Source organism: Glycine max, chromosome 13 (genome assembly GCF_000004515.6).
Source record: "Glycine max cultivar Williams 82 chromosome 13, Glycine_max_v4.0, whole genome shotgun sequence".
Taxonomy (NCBI): domain Eukaryota; kingdom Viridiplantae; phylum Streptophyta; class Magnoliopsida; order Fabales; family Fabaceae; genus Glycine; species Glycine max.
The window spans coordinates 9,593,217-9,606,584 of record NC_038249.2 but is presented as its reverse complement, the minus strand read 5'-3'; the positions used below and the strand labels follow the sequence as shown (position 1 = coordinate 9,606,584).

General features: G+C 29.0%; 1 protein-coding gene and 1 pseudogene across 1 annotated transcript; one reads left to right on the top strand and one right to left on the bottom strand.

Annotated features, from left to right (window-relative positions):
* The first annotated feature begins 1,084 nt into the window (after positions 1-1,084).
* Positions 1,085-4,440, top strand: LOC100796583 (rust resistance kinase Lr10-like; annotated as a pseudogene).
* Positions 4,441-10,424: 5,984 nt separating this feature from the next.
* On the bottom strand, positions 10,425-12,637 carry LOC102662104 (rust resistance kinase Lr10). The gene is made up of 2 exons (XM_006593752.4): positions 11,816-12,637; positions 10,425-11,618 (listed from the first exon to the last, which is right to left on the bottom strand). Exons 1-2 carry the CDS (start codon positions 12,567-12,569, stop codon positions 10,525-10,527), a joined length of 1,848 nt encoding a protein of 615 aa, XP_006593815.2. The 5' UTR covers positions 12,570-12,637; the 3' UTR covers positions 10,425-10,524.
* Positions 12,638-13,368: the final 731 nt, after the last annotated feature.

The window sequence follows — 13,368 nt, the reverse complement described above, 5'->3', positions numbered from 1 at the left end:
TAAGTGATTAAAAGACAACAATTATTACATATTATTTACCTTGCTTATCAAATCCTGGTAACCAATTTTTAGTACATATCAAGGCTTGCACGTTGTCAGCAAGAAGCCTAGTTCGATATTTGTTAAGCACCCGTGAACCAATACTAAATGCCGATTCGAAAGCCACAGTTGCAATTTGGATGCATACAATATCACAAACCGACAATGAAAAATCTGGATTAAGCAGGATTCTCAAGGTGCTATAGTTGGTGGGATTCTTAAACCATGAATTAAGCAGATTTACGGACAACCCGTGGACCAAATCCGCACAGTCCGTTGGTTAAGTAGGACCTTCCAATCCTTCAAATCTCATCCTCTTCACAAAAATTCAAAAAGCCTAACGTCTCGCTGTCACTGTTAAATTTTACCTCTAATATTAATCAAAACCTTCCAAGCCCAACCACGTGAAAATTGACCGAAACCTTAGAAGAACTCTTCAAAATCGTGTTGATTTTTCCAAGACTTAATACCCCTCAGGGACGTAAGCCCACAAGACAAGTTAAAGTCTACGTAATCACACATTCTTTTAATATTGGAAAAATGAGGTCCCCTAAGTCCATGTCTTAAATATCAATAATTATAAGCATACATTTATTTTCCTATGGCGTGTGTATGTAAAATTCAAAAATAAAGTTCCAGAATTTTAATAAGCTCTTACTGTAGTCCAACAATTTCAACCTATAAGCTCGGGAAAACTATCACTTTCAGTGTTATATATAATAACTAAAATTATCTCATAACTACTCCAAGTCAAAGTCAAACATGTTTAATCATAAAATTCTTAAACAATAAACGATCAAAAAATATATGTATTTTATTGGTATAGGTAATATCAATTAATTCTTGTAAGACATCATCAACTATACGGTCTCATATTTATAGTCTCTAAATCTCTCTCATTTTGATGTGATTCAGTCAAAATTTTACATAATACAATAATGGTAAGATTAATTTAAAATGTGTAAAAAGTAGAAAAGAAAGATATTAGAACAGAAATAACCTTACAATTTTTTCTTTAAATATCGACTTTGATTTTGTATGCACTGTGCACTTAAAGGTGAGCAAGAAACAGTTTGAGCGTCATGGGGAGACAGAGTGCTTTATTGGTGTTCCTGTTATTACTAGTCCAGCAAATTTGTGCTACCAGTGAGCAAGAGCATGCTTGCCCCCCTTCTTCCTGTGATCACCAACATAACTTATCCATTTCGATTGAAAGGCGACCCAAAAGGTTGCGGTGACAACAGGTATGAGCTAGCTTGTGAAAATAATGTTACGGTGTTATATTTGTACTCTGGAAAATATCATGTGCAGGCTATCAACTACAACAATTTCACAATCCGTGTGGTGGATCCGGGTGTTCAACAGCCATATTGCTCCTCCATTCCTCGCTACTTCTTGTCTCAATCAAATTTCAGTGCAATTGAAGGGGATCCATACCTAGCCTTTCTAAAGCGAGCTTATTCCTGGGAGCACGTTTTCCAGCATATAGTTTTCTTAAATTGTAGCCATGCAGTGATTAACAATGAGAAGTATGTGGATACTGATCCTTGCATCAAGTGGCATTCCCAAGTGGAATTCCGAGTGCGCATTTGACGCTTCCATTAAGAAGCTTCAATGCCCCTGCCGCAATTTCCTGGGGGGACAGCAGTTCCAGCTTACTGAATGTGCTAAAGGTTGCAAAAATTATATATTTACAAATCATCAATAGAACCATCTTTAATATGTTAAACCATATATTTTTGCATTTGGTGAAACAAGGTTTCAAAAGTCTGTATTTATATTTTAATTTATATTTCTTATTCATCCTATTAATAAAATCATTTTTTAAACAAAAAAATAATTTATTAGTTTTACTTTTTTTTACCTGTATCTATCTGAAACCAAGGATTAAATAAAACATTTTTTTGTTTTGAATAAAAGTTTTTAAACTGATAATAGGTATAAACTTTGACATATATATGCTATATAGTCTTCTCTTTCTAGCTAGCTCGATTATGATGAAATCCGAAATTGATATTTTTTTTTTGTCAATAGGGATATGGTCCAATCTGCTATCATCTGCACCAGGTAAGGATTTTATAACCTTAATTTTTGTTTTATCTCAAATCAAAATATATTGAAATTTTTATAATAATTATTTCAAAAGTAATATTTTTTATTGGTTGATTGTATAAAATTGTTTTAGGTTTTGTTTATAATTAAGTATTTTAAGAAATTAAAAAAAAATATTTATTGTAGAAATTATATATAAATGTAAAAAAAGTCATACATAATATAATTTTATGGAACTCAAATTTTGTTTCTTCCTTTTCCTTTTAGTTCCTTAATTATCATTTGCCAATTATTTTATTTACATTGTCTTTGCCTGTATAGCCATTAAACCTTAATACTATTCCATCCAATGAATCATCCTTCTTAAATTTATGTATATGTACGTGCAAGTTATTTAATACATACAGACTAATAGAACCATTGGCTTGCATTTGAAACAATGACTTATATGATTTCTTAGTATAATATAACATAATTCAACAATATAAGTTAAACATCAAATTGATACCTAGCTAGATTTGACAATAACTATTTATTTTTCTCCTTTCTATAGCAAAAGAAATTAATAACTACTAATCAATTTGGTCCTTGATGAAACTTAATATTAGTAACGAAAACAGACCGATATGCAAAATCCTCAACAACTAAATTGGTTGATATTTGTCAAATTTGAAGGATATTAAAAAATTTAAGAACTAAATGGATATTCTACTTTAACAAATACCTTACTTATTGCATCTCACATTAACACTGTAATCAAACGATTCTTTATTACACTATTCAATCAAGCAAACCTTTTCTTTCTTTTTTTGCAGATGCCATTTTTGCTGTCATAATAGGTGAGTTCCTCTATTTTTATATGCTACACATAAAATTAACCATACAAAACATTTCACTGGAATTAGTATGTGTTATAATAGTTTGACATTATTATTACTATTGATTATATGATGGTACGTACCACTTTGTGACTTTGACTCTTCCAATAATTAAGAATCTTCTAATATTAACAGATGGTGCATATAGGTTGTATGATAGTTATCTTTTTTCCTTTATCATCCGTTATAACATAATAGTCACATTTGTGATATTAATTCACAGGATTGTATGAAACTATAAGAGGACCAAACCCACAACTTGAACATGAATTCAATGCGTATGACTCAATATTTATTACCTTTGGACACTACATTCTACCATTCTTGGCAGGCAAGTTTTTGTTTGGGATGACATTGTTTATTGTGCTTTTGATATACAAATGGAGAAAAATGCATTTGTCAATATATGAAAATATTGAAAATTATCTGGAACAAAATAACTTGATGCCTATTGGATACTCATACAAAGAAATTAAGAAGATGGCTAGAGGTTTCAAAGAAAAATTGGGTGAAGGAGGCTATGGCTTTGTATTCAAGGGAAAGTTGCGTAGTGGGCCTTCTGTGGCAATTAAAATGCTACATAAAGCAAAAGGTAGCGGCCAAGACTTTATTAGTGAAATTGCAACAATTGGAAGAATACATCATCAAAATGTAGTACAACTAATTGGATATTGTGGTGAAGGCTTAAAACATTACCTTGTTTATGAATTCATGCCCAATGGATCTCTTGACAAATTTATTTTTACCAAAGATGGAAGCATACATTTAACATATGACGAAATATTTAATATAGCAATTGGAGTAGCTCGTGGGATTGCTTATCTCCATCATGGGTGCCAGATGCAAATTTTGCATTTTGATATCAAACCCCATAACATCCTTCTTGAGGAAACATTCACCCCAAAGGTCTCTGACTTTGGATTGGCTAAACTATATCCAATAGATAATAGCATTGTGACTATGACAGCGACAAGAGGGACAATTGGGTATATGGCTCCAGAATTATTTTATAAAAATATTGGAGGAATATCCCACAAGGCTGATGTTTATAGCTTTGGGATGCTTTTGATGGAGATGGCAAGTAAGAGGAAAAACCTAAATTCCCATGCAGATCATTCAAGTCAACTTTACTTTCCCTTTTGGATTTATAATCAACTTGGAAAAGAGATAGATATAGAAATGGAAGGTGTCACAGAGGGGGAAAATAAAATAGCAAAAAAGATGATCATTATTTCACTTTGGTGTATATAGTTGAAACCAAGCGATTGCCCCTCAATGAATAAAGTAGTGGAAATGCTTGAAGGAGACATTGAAAGCCTGGAAATACCTTCAAAGCATTCTCTATATCCACATGATACAATGGAAAATGATCAAAGCATCTACTCTAGTCAAACAATGTCAACGGACTTCATTAGTTATTCTAGTTATTCCAAGGAATTGAAATTGTGACTAATCCTTTTGTAGAGGATACTATTTGATAATGCACAGTAGTTATGTATTTGTATCCACCTTATTGTCTTGAACACCTATTCATCTATAATATTTATTTTATCTAAAAGATTTCCTATTGTTTTATCTTTAATAGTTTAAAAAAATGGATTACCAAAATTTAAGATCTTGTTCAAAGTTCCCTGACATGTAATCATGAAATAAACTCATTTTACTTGAATGTGTATGTGTTACTTGTAAGTTTAAGCAGATAATTCTACCAAAGCTAGGATTGTGTTATAAGCTAGCAATGTAGGCTTACACTGTAAAAATGTACTAACAATCAAGAAATTTATGAAATTAATCATAATTAGTAATTAGGAGATATAAGATTAATTCATGCATTTATTTATTGACATGTAATTGCTTTTGTCATGTCATATAATATAATGAACTTTAAGTCTAATCAAATATTATTTAATTAATTTTGAATTAATTCAAACAAATTTAACAAGATATTATTTAATCAATTTTAAATTAATTTAATAATATATAAAGCTAATTATGTTTAATGAAATCAAAAATGAATGTTAAATTGCTTGCATTAATATATTAATTTTATAATTTCAAAAATTAAAAATTAAGTTTATAATATATACTACGAAATCATATTCACACAAAGTAGTTGATTAGACATAATCAAATTTAACATAACTAATTATATTGAAAAATGAATTTAATCACACACATTGATGATGATTCAATATACAATTTTTAAAAAACATTTCTAATAAAATTTTGAATATATATATATATATATATATATATATATATATATATATATAATATTTTATGCAAATATTAATTCATAAAGATATTTAAAACTTCAACATGGTTAAAAAATTCATGAATCTTTTTTTTTATTTGAAAGGGGGAGAAATAGATAAAAGATAAGATAGTGAATTATCTAATTCTTTTGAGACAAATTTTTTTATATATGCAATCATTGCAAAATTAATGGAGAGTAAACGACTCATGTAGATATTTTTCTACTCCTAACCTACAGATGGTTGTCATCATCAAAAAAGGGGAAGAATGTGAATCATGCTGGTTTCAGGTTTTGATGATGCCCAAAAGAATTCACTTGATAATGATTGTCATTATCATAAAGGGGAAGAATGTGAATCATACAGGTTTTGATGATGCCAAAAAGAATTCACTTGATAATGATTATCATCATAAAAAAGGCAGAGAATGTGAATGTATGAATACAAAGTTTTGATGATGTCAAAGTAGAATCAAACAAGGTTGTTTCAACAAATATTCAAAGGTTAACCATTACTTCAAGATTAATTCAAGGTCAAGCAAACAAGATCAAGAAAAAGATAAGGCCTTAAACAATCTCACTGGTTAATTGATTTTTGCGTTAAAACAAATTTTTTCAAGAGATCAAAGGCTCTGATAATCGATTACCAGGCAGTATAATCGATTACCAGAGGACAAGTTTACAAATCAACTTTTAAAAAGAGTTTTGAAATTTGAAATTTGAATTTTGTAATCGATTATCAAATATTTGTAATCGATTACCAGTAACAGAACTCTTGTAATTCAAATTGAAAAGTCATGACCCTTCAAAATATAACTGTATAATCGATTAACAGAAATCTGTAATCGATTACCAGTAAGAAAATTTTAGAAAAGTTTTTTGAAAATACACATCTCTTCAAATCATTTTGAAAAGGTACAATGAGCCTATATATATGTGTGTCTGACTTCGAAAAGCAAGAGAGATGTTCTAATAAAACTTAATTGTCAAATACTCTCTCAACAATTATTAGGTAAGCACTTGCAAATCTATTGAGAATTCATCTAAGAACTTCAATTTGTATTATTATCTCTAAAAGAGAAAAATTCCTCTAGGATCTTCAATTTTTGTCATCTACTATAAAGGAAAGAAATTTTTATATTCATCTCAGAAACTCAGTTGTAATCAAGAGACTGATTGTCTCTTGGATTGTGAGAAATCTAATCAAGAAATGGATTATCTCTTGGAGAATCTTGAACACAGGGATGAGAGATCTCAATGTGTGTTCAAAGTCTGTAGAATTTACAGAGATAGTGGAAAATCTCAAGTGAGTTGTTTGAGGACTAGAGGTAGGCACGGGAAGTGACCGAACCAGTATAAATTGAGTTTGCATTTCTCTCTTCCCTTCTCTCAATTATTTTACTATAGTTTACTTTGTCTTGCGCATTTAAAAAAATCATTGTTATATAATACTTTTGAAAAATTATCTAACTAATAATTATTTTAAATTTTAATTTTATTTAATATGCTTTTCAACATTTATCTTTAATTTCGTACTTTTAAATTGTTTATATAGTTACAATATAGATATGTTTTTTTTATCAAAGATTTTTTAAAAAAGAAATTCTTTTAAATAATTCAAATGATATAGATTACTTTAAAAATATATTTTCACCAAACATGTCCAAATATAAAACCGATTTTTTTTAAAATAACTCAAATGAAAATGATTATTTTAAAACCACATTTATATTTGTCAAATGAATTTATTTTGATCAACTTCTATATTATAGATTTAAAAGTCATTTCTTAAAAGAGCTTTTCTTATTGTTCTTTTTTTTAGCTTGTCTCCATGACAAATAATTTTCTCATTATTTAATACCTATTTTATATATTTGAAAAAGTGTGAAATTGTTAATTATTTTAAAATTTCCTTTTATTATTTATTTTTTCAAGTTTTAGATTTAATAATATATTACTACTAATTTTTTTTCGATTAAAATTTGCTTCATATATATATATATATATATATATATATATATATATATATATATATATATATCAATTTTTTAGCATAATCGATCATTTTAAATAACTCAAAAGAAAAAGATTATTTGAAAATCACATTCACCAAACGTATCCAAATATAAAAAAAATTGTACCATCAATTAAAATTATAATTGTTTAATAGTATAATTTATTTTCAAGTCAACTTTGCTTTCCCTTTTGGATTTATAATCAACTTGGAAAAGAGACAGATATAGAAATGGAATGTGTAAGAGAGTAAGAAAATAAAATAGCAAAAAAGATTATCATTGTTTTACTTTGGTGTATACCGTTGAAATCAAGCGATTGCCCCTCAATGAACAAAGTAGTGGAAATGCTTGAAGGAAACATTGAAAGCCTGGAAATACCACCAAAGCCTTCTCTATATCCACATGAGACAATGGAAAATGATCAAAGCATCTACTCTAGTCAAACAATGTCAACAGACTTCATTAGTTCTTCTAGTTATTCCAAGGAAATTGTGACTAATCCTTTTGTAGAGGATGCTATTTGATAATGCACAATATGTATTTGTATCCACCTTATTGTCTTGAACACCTATTCATCTATAATATTTATTTTATCTAAAAGATTTCCTATTGTTTTATCTTTTATAGTTTAAAAAAATGGTCACCAAAATTTAAGATTTTGTTCAAAGTTCCCTGATATGTAATCATGATATAAAATGATTCTACTTGAATGTGTACGTGTTACTTGTAAGTGTTAGCATATAATTCTACCAAAGCTAGGATTGTGTTATAAGCTAGCAATTTAGGCTTACACCGTAAAAATGTACTAACAATCAAGAAATTTATGAAATTAATCATAATTAGTAATTAGGAGATATAAGATTGATTCATGCATCTATTTATTGACATGTAACTGTTTTTGTCATGTCATATAATATAATGAACTTTAAGTCTAATCAAATATTATTTAATTAATTTTGAATTAATTCAAACAAATTTAACAAGATATTATTTAATCAATTTTAAATTAATTTAATAATATATAAAGCTAATTATGTTTAATGAAGTAAAAAATGAATGTTAAATTGCTTGCATTAATATATTAATTTTATAATTTCAAAAATTAAAATTTAAGTTTATAATATATATTATGAAATCAGATTCACACAAAGTTGTTGATTAGGCATAATCAAATTTAACATAACTAATTATATTGAAAAAAGAATTTAATTACACGCATTGATGATTCAATATACAATTTTTAAAAAATATTTCTAATAAAATTTTGAATATAATATATATATATATATATATAATTCTTTTGAGACAATTTTTTTATATATGCAATCATTGTAAAATCAAGCGGGAGTAAATGATTCACATAGATATTTTTTTACTTCTAACCTACATATAATTGTCATCATAAAAAAGGAGAGAAAATGTGAATCATGCAGGTTTCAGGTTTTGATGATGCCGAAAAGAATTCAATTGATAATGACTGTCATTATCATAAAAGAGGAGAATGTGAATCATTCAAGTTTTGATGATGCCAAAAAGAATTCACTTGATAATGATTGTCCTCATAAAAAAGGGGAAGAATTTGAATGTATGAATAGAGAGTTTTGATGATGTCAAAGTAGAATCAAACAAGTTTGCTTCAACAAATATTCAAAGGTTAATCATTACTTCAAGATTAACTCAAGGTTAAGCAAACAAGATCAAGAAGAAGATAAGGCCTCAAACAATCTTATTGGTTGATTGGTATTTGCCTTAAAACAAATTTTTTCCAAGAGATCAAAGGCTTTGGTAGTCAATTACCACGTAGTATAATCGATTACTAGAAGACAAGTTTGCAAATCAGCTTTTAAAAAGAGTTTTGAAATTTGAATTTTGTAATCGATTATCAGAAATCTGTAATTGATTTCCAATGAGAAAATTTTAGAAAAGCTTTTTGAAAAGACACATCTCTTCAAATCATTTTGAAAAGTCACAATGGGCCAATATATACGTGTGTCTGACTTCGAAAAGCAGATATTCTAAGAGAACTTAATTGTCAAATGCTCTCTCAATAATTATTGGACAAACACTTACAAATCTATTGATAATTCATCTAAGAACTTCAATTTATATTATTATCTCTAAAGAGAGACATTCCTCTAGGATCTTCATTTTTTATCATTTACTATAAAAGAGAGAAATCTTTATATTCATATCATAAACTGAGTTGTAATCAAGAGAATGATTGTCTCTTGGATTGTGAGAAATATAATCAAGAGACGGGTTGTCTCTTGGAGAATCATGTACACAAGGGTAAGAGATCTCAAGATGTGTTCAAAGTCTGTAAAGGGTTTACAGAGATAGTGGAAAATCTCAAGTGAGTTGCTTGAGGATTGGACATAGGCACGGAAAGTGGTCGAACCAGTCTAAATTGAGTTTGCATTTCTCTCTTTCCTTCTCTCAATTATTTCACTGTAGTTTACTTTGTCTTGCACATTTAAAAAAATATTGTTAAATTGATTGTTTATTCTTCTTCTGCATTCTCAGTCCATCATATATCATTTAAAAGGAGGTTAAAATTTGTTAATGGAAATTTTTTTAAGACTTAATTCACCCCCTCTTAAATTTTTGAGGTCACTTGTCCAACAAAAATAATTTCAACATTATATAATACTTTTGAAAAATGATCTAATTAATAATCATTTTAAATTTAATTTAATTTAATATGTTGTAGATTTAAAAGTCATTTCTTAAAAGAGCTTTTCTTATTGTTCTTTTTTTTTAGTTTGTCTCCATGACAAAGAATTTTGTCATTATTTAATACCTATTTTATATATTTGAAAAAGTGTGAAATTGTTAATTATTTAAAATTTCCTTTTATTATTTATTTTTTCAAGTTTTAGATTTAATAATATATTACTACTAATTTTTTTTCGATTAAAATTTGCTTCATATATATATATATATATATATATATATATATATATATATATATATAATATAGTAAAATATTTATCAATTTTTTTAGCATAATCGACCATTTTAAATATCTCAAATGAAAAAGATTATTTGAAAATCACATTTCACCAAACGTATCCAAATATAAAAAAAAATTGTACCATCAATTAAAATAATAATTGTTTAATAGTTTAATTTATTTTCATATAGTTAATTCAAACACACCAAAACTTTCCTTCTTAGTAGAAAAAGTACGCTTAAACACAATGGGTTGGATTTAATCATATTACATAAAATACATACATCTACTACTTTTCTACAAATTAAACTATTTATTTTCTCCCACTATAAATCATTCTTGAATAACTTCTAACTCCAAAGGTCGTCTTGTAACTCTAGTGTGTCCACTAGTAATAGTTGAAGTGGTTGAGTTGAATGGATTAGGAGGCACATTTAACTGGTTTTCCTCTCCAGTTTCTAACATTTGTATGACAGATTTTATAGATGGACGATTGACTGGCTGCCACTGAATGCACCAAAGTCCAACAATTGCTAATTTCTTTGCAATTTTAATATCAACTTCATCCTCAACATGGATATGTACATCTCCATCAATCAGGTTATGGATCCAATCCGGATACAAAACATGGAAATCTTGGGCAGAAGACATGTCTACATTCTTTCTTCCTCCAACCATTTCTAACAATAACATTCCATAACTGTAAATATCAGACTTATAAGACACATTCCCAAAGTTTCTGGAGAAAACTTCAGGTGCAATGTATCCCACGGTTCCTCTTGCAGCTGTCATGGACACCAAACTAGGATTCTTGGAACACAATTTGGCTAAGCCAAAATCAGAAATTTTTGGAGTGAAGTTGTCATCAAGTAGCACATTGTGAGGATTGATGTCAAAATGAATAATGGGTTGATTACAACCTTGATGAAGATACTCAATCCCTTTAGCTATACCAAGAGCAATCTTTTGCAGCTTCTCCCAGCCAAGGAAATGGTCCTTGTTGTCCGGTGGAACTATAAATCGTTGTAAGGATCCGTTTGGAAACAAATTGTAGACAAGAGCACGATGAAATCCTTCTGCACAGAAGCCAAGCAAACGAACCACGTTGATGTGATGAATTTTTCCCATGATTCCCACTTCATTAATGAACTCCTTCCCTTCTCCCTCTTTATTATTGAGGATCTTCACAGCCACTAGAATCTCATTTGAAAGTTTTCCTCTGAATACAGCTCCATGAGCTCCTTCCCCTAACTTTTCTTTAAAGCCACCAGTGATTCTTTTCAAATCAGCATAGGTAAATCTTGCAGGCTTTTCTGCCCTGTAATCCTCTAAAAACTTGGCCACTCTTGCTTGGTCGTCTTCTTTCTGTCTAAAATAGAGGGCTATCTTAAAGACAACAATGACCACCAGCCCCAAAAAAATTGAGCCTACAATAACAGTAGCATACTTAATTTAAATGAGTGAGATATTTTACATCCACTTGTGATACAGTGAAAATAAAATATATAAATAAAGAACAACCTTTAACTAACTTTTAAATCGAGTTAAGCCTAAACTCAAAAGTCTAAAATAGTTTCAGAACCTATAACATTCAATGAAGTAGTGTGAAAGAGTCTGGTCTAACCTGTAGTAGCGAAAATAAAAGATTGGGGAACATGGATTCTTTTCGGTTTGCAGTCAAAACATTCAATGTCTCCTTCTGTGTTGTTGTTCTTCCATTTACATCTCTTGCCTTTTGCTTCGCACTTAGTACAATTTGGTATGGACCATCTCATATTCAAAGAATTCGACTGCAGGTCGTATGCCTCAACTGGCGAAATGGTGTCGAACATCTTGGTACAGGATGTTAGATCCCATTCGAGGACACTGTCGTAATATCTAGACACGTGAATCGGACAGGAGATCATATCTTGTTGACCAACAACGTATTCACTATAACAAACCCATCTTGTGAGGTATCTATGCCCAACTGAAGAACAGTTAAAGAAGCTCAAGTTGTTTGTTCCTTCATGTCCAGGAAATCCTAGTTCAAGTTGGTTGTGCTGAAGAAAAAAATTGTTGATTTGTAGAAACTTGTTCGGAAGACAATTTTCTGGGTCCCTCAACCTAAAGTAGTTACGTTTGTAGTTTATGAAAAGGACATGGAATTCTATTGTAGAGAGCACAACCATGGTTTCATTTTTTTGAGTACAATATAAACAAAACCCGGGATTAGCACATTCATCTTTCATCCCCTTCACCAGTTGGAAGGGGAATCTAATAAGGGGTTCGTCAGGCCCACAAGACAATTCCTTATTGCACTTGTTCTGACAGTTGCCATTTCTGATAAGAAGTAGCATTAGTAACAGTGTGATCAATATGGAATTCCCTTGGAGCATTATTTTCTTTTGTTGGGGAAAGAATTGTGATTTTAACAAACTACACTTCGGTTTATCTTTTAGTTTATGCTTACAGTTTTAATTTATATTTTTTGATTTTGCAATCAGGTGCGGAAACCAGATAGAAAGGGAGAAAAACTGGGTTTCTCAGTCAAAGTCTATGTTTTTTCACACAATTTTTTAAAAGGAAAAATGAGGTCCCTTAGTTCAAGTTTCCACTCCCTATCTTAAATATTAATTATTATAAGTATTCATTCATCTACCTGTTCACTATGCTTTTTTATAGATTATATGTATATTTTATCAAAAGGTAATCATGAAAAAAAATAATAAGATCATTATGGGTGAGACTTATGATTTTTTTTACGAAATCTATAGACTCCGATTGAGCTAAAACAGCTAAGCCCATATTCTGTATGCACAAATCAAAATAAAGTTTCAGAAAATTATAAATAAGATATTATTGTAATCCAACAATTCCAACCTATAAGCTCTAAATAATTATCAATTTTATTTTTATAATAATAAAAGTGCTAAATAAGTTGTTAATCTACATAGAATTTCAGATTTTGAATTTTAGTCATTTATTTTTTATTTTAAACTCTTATTTATTTTTAATAATCATAATTAATCTATTCAAAGTTAAATTTCGGTCTTTTTTATGTCATTTTCACTCTCTTAGCCACTAATTATTAGAAATAAATATAAAAAGGTCTAAAAATGAATAAATAATTCAAAGGAGATGAGACTCAAAATTAAATCTAAAATTTAACAAAAGACTAAAAACTTCTTTGACCTA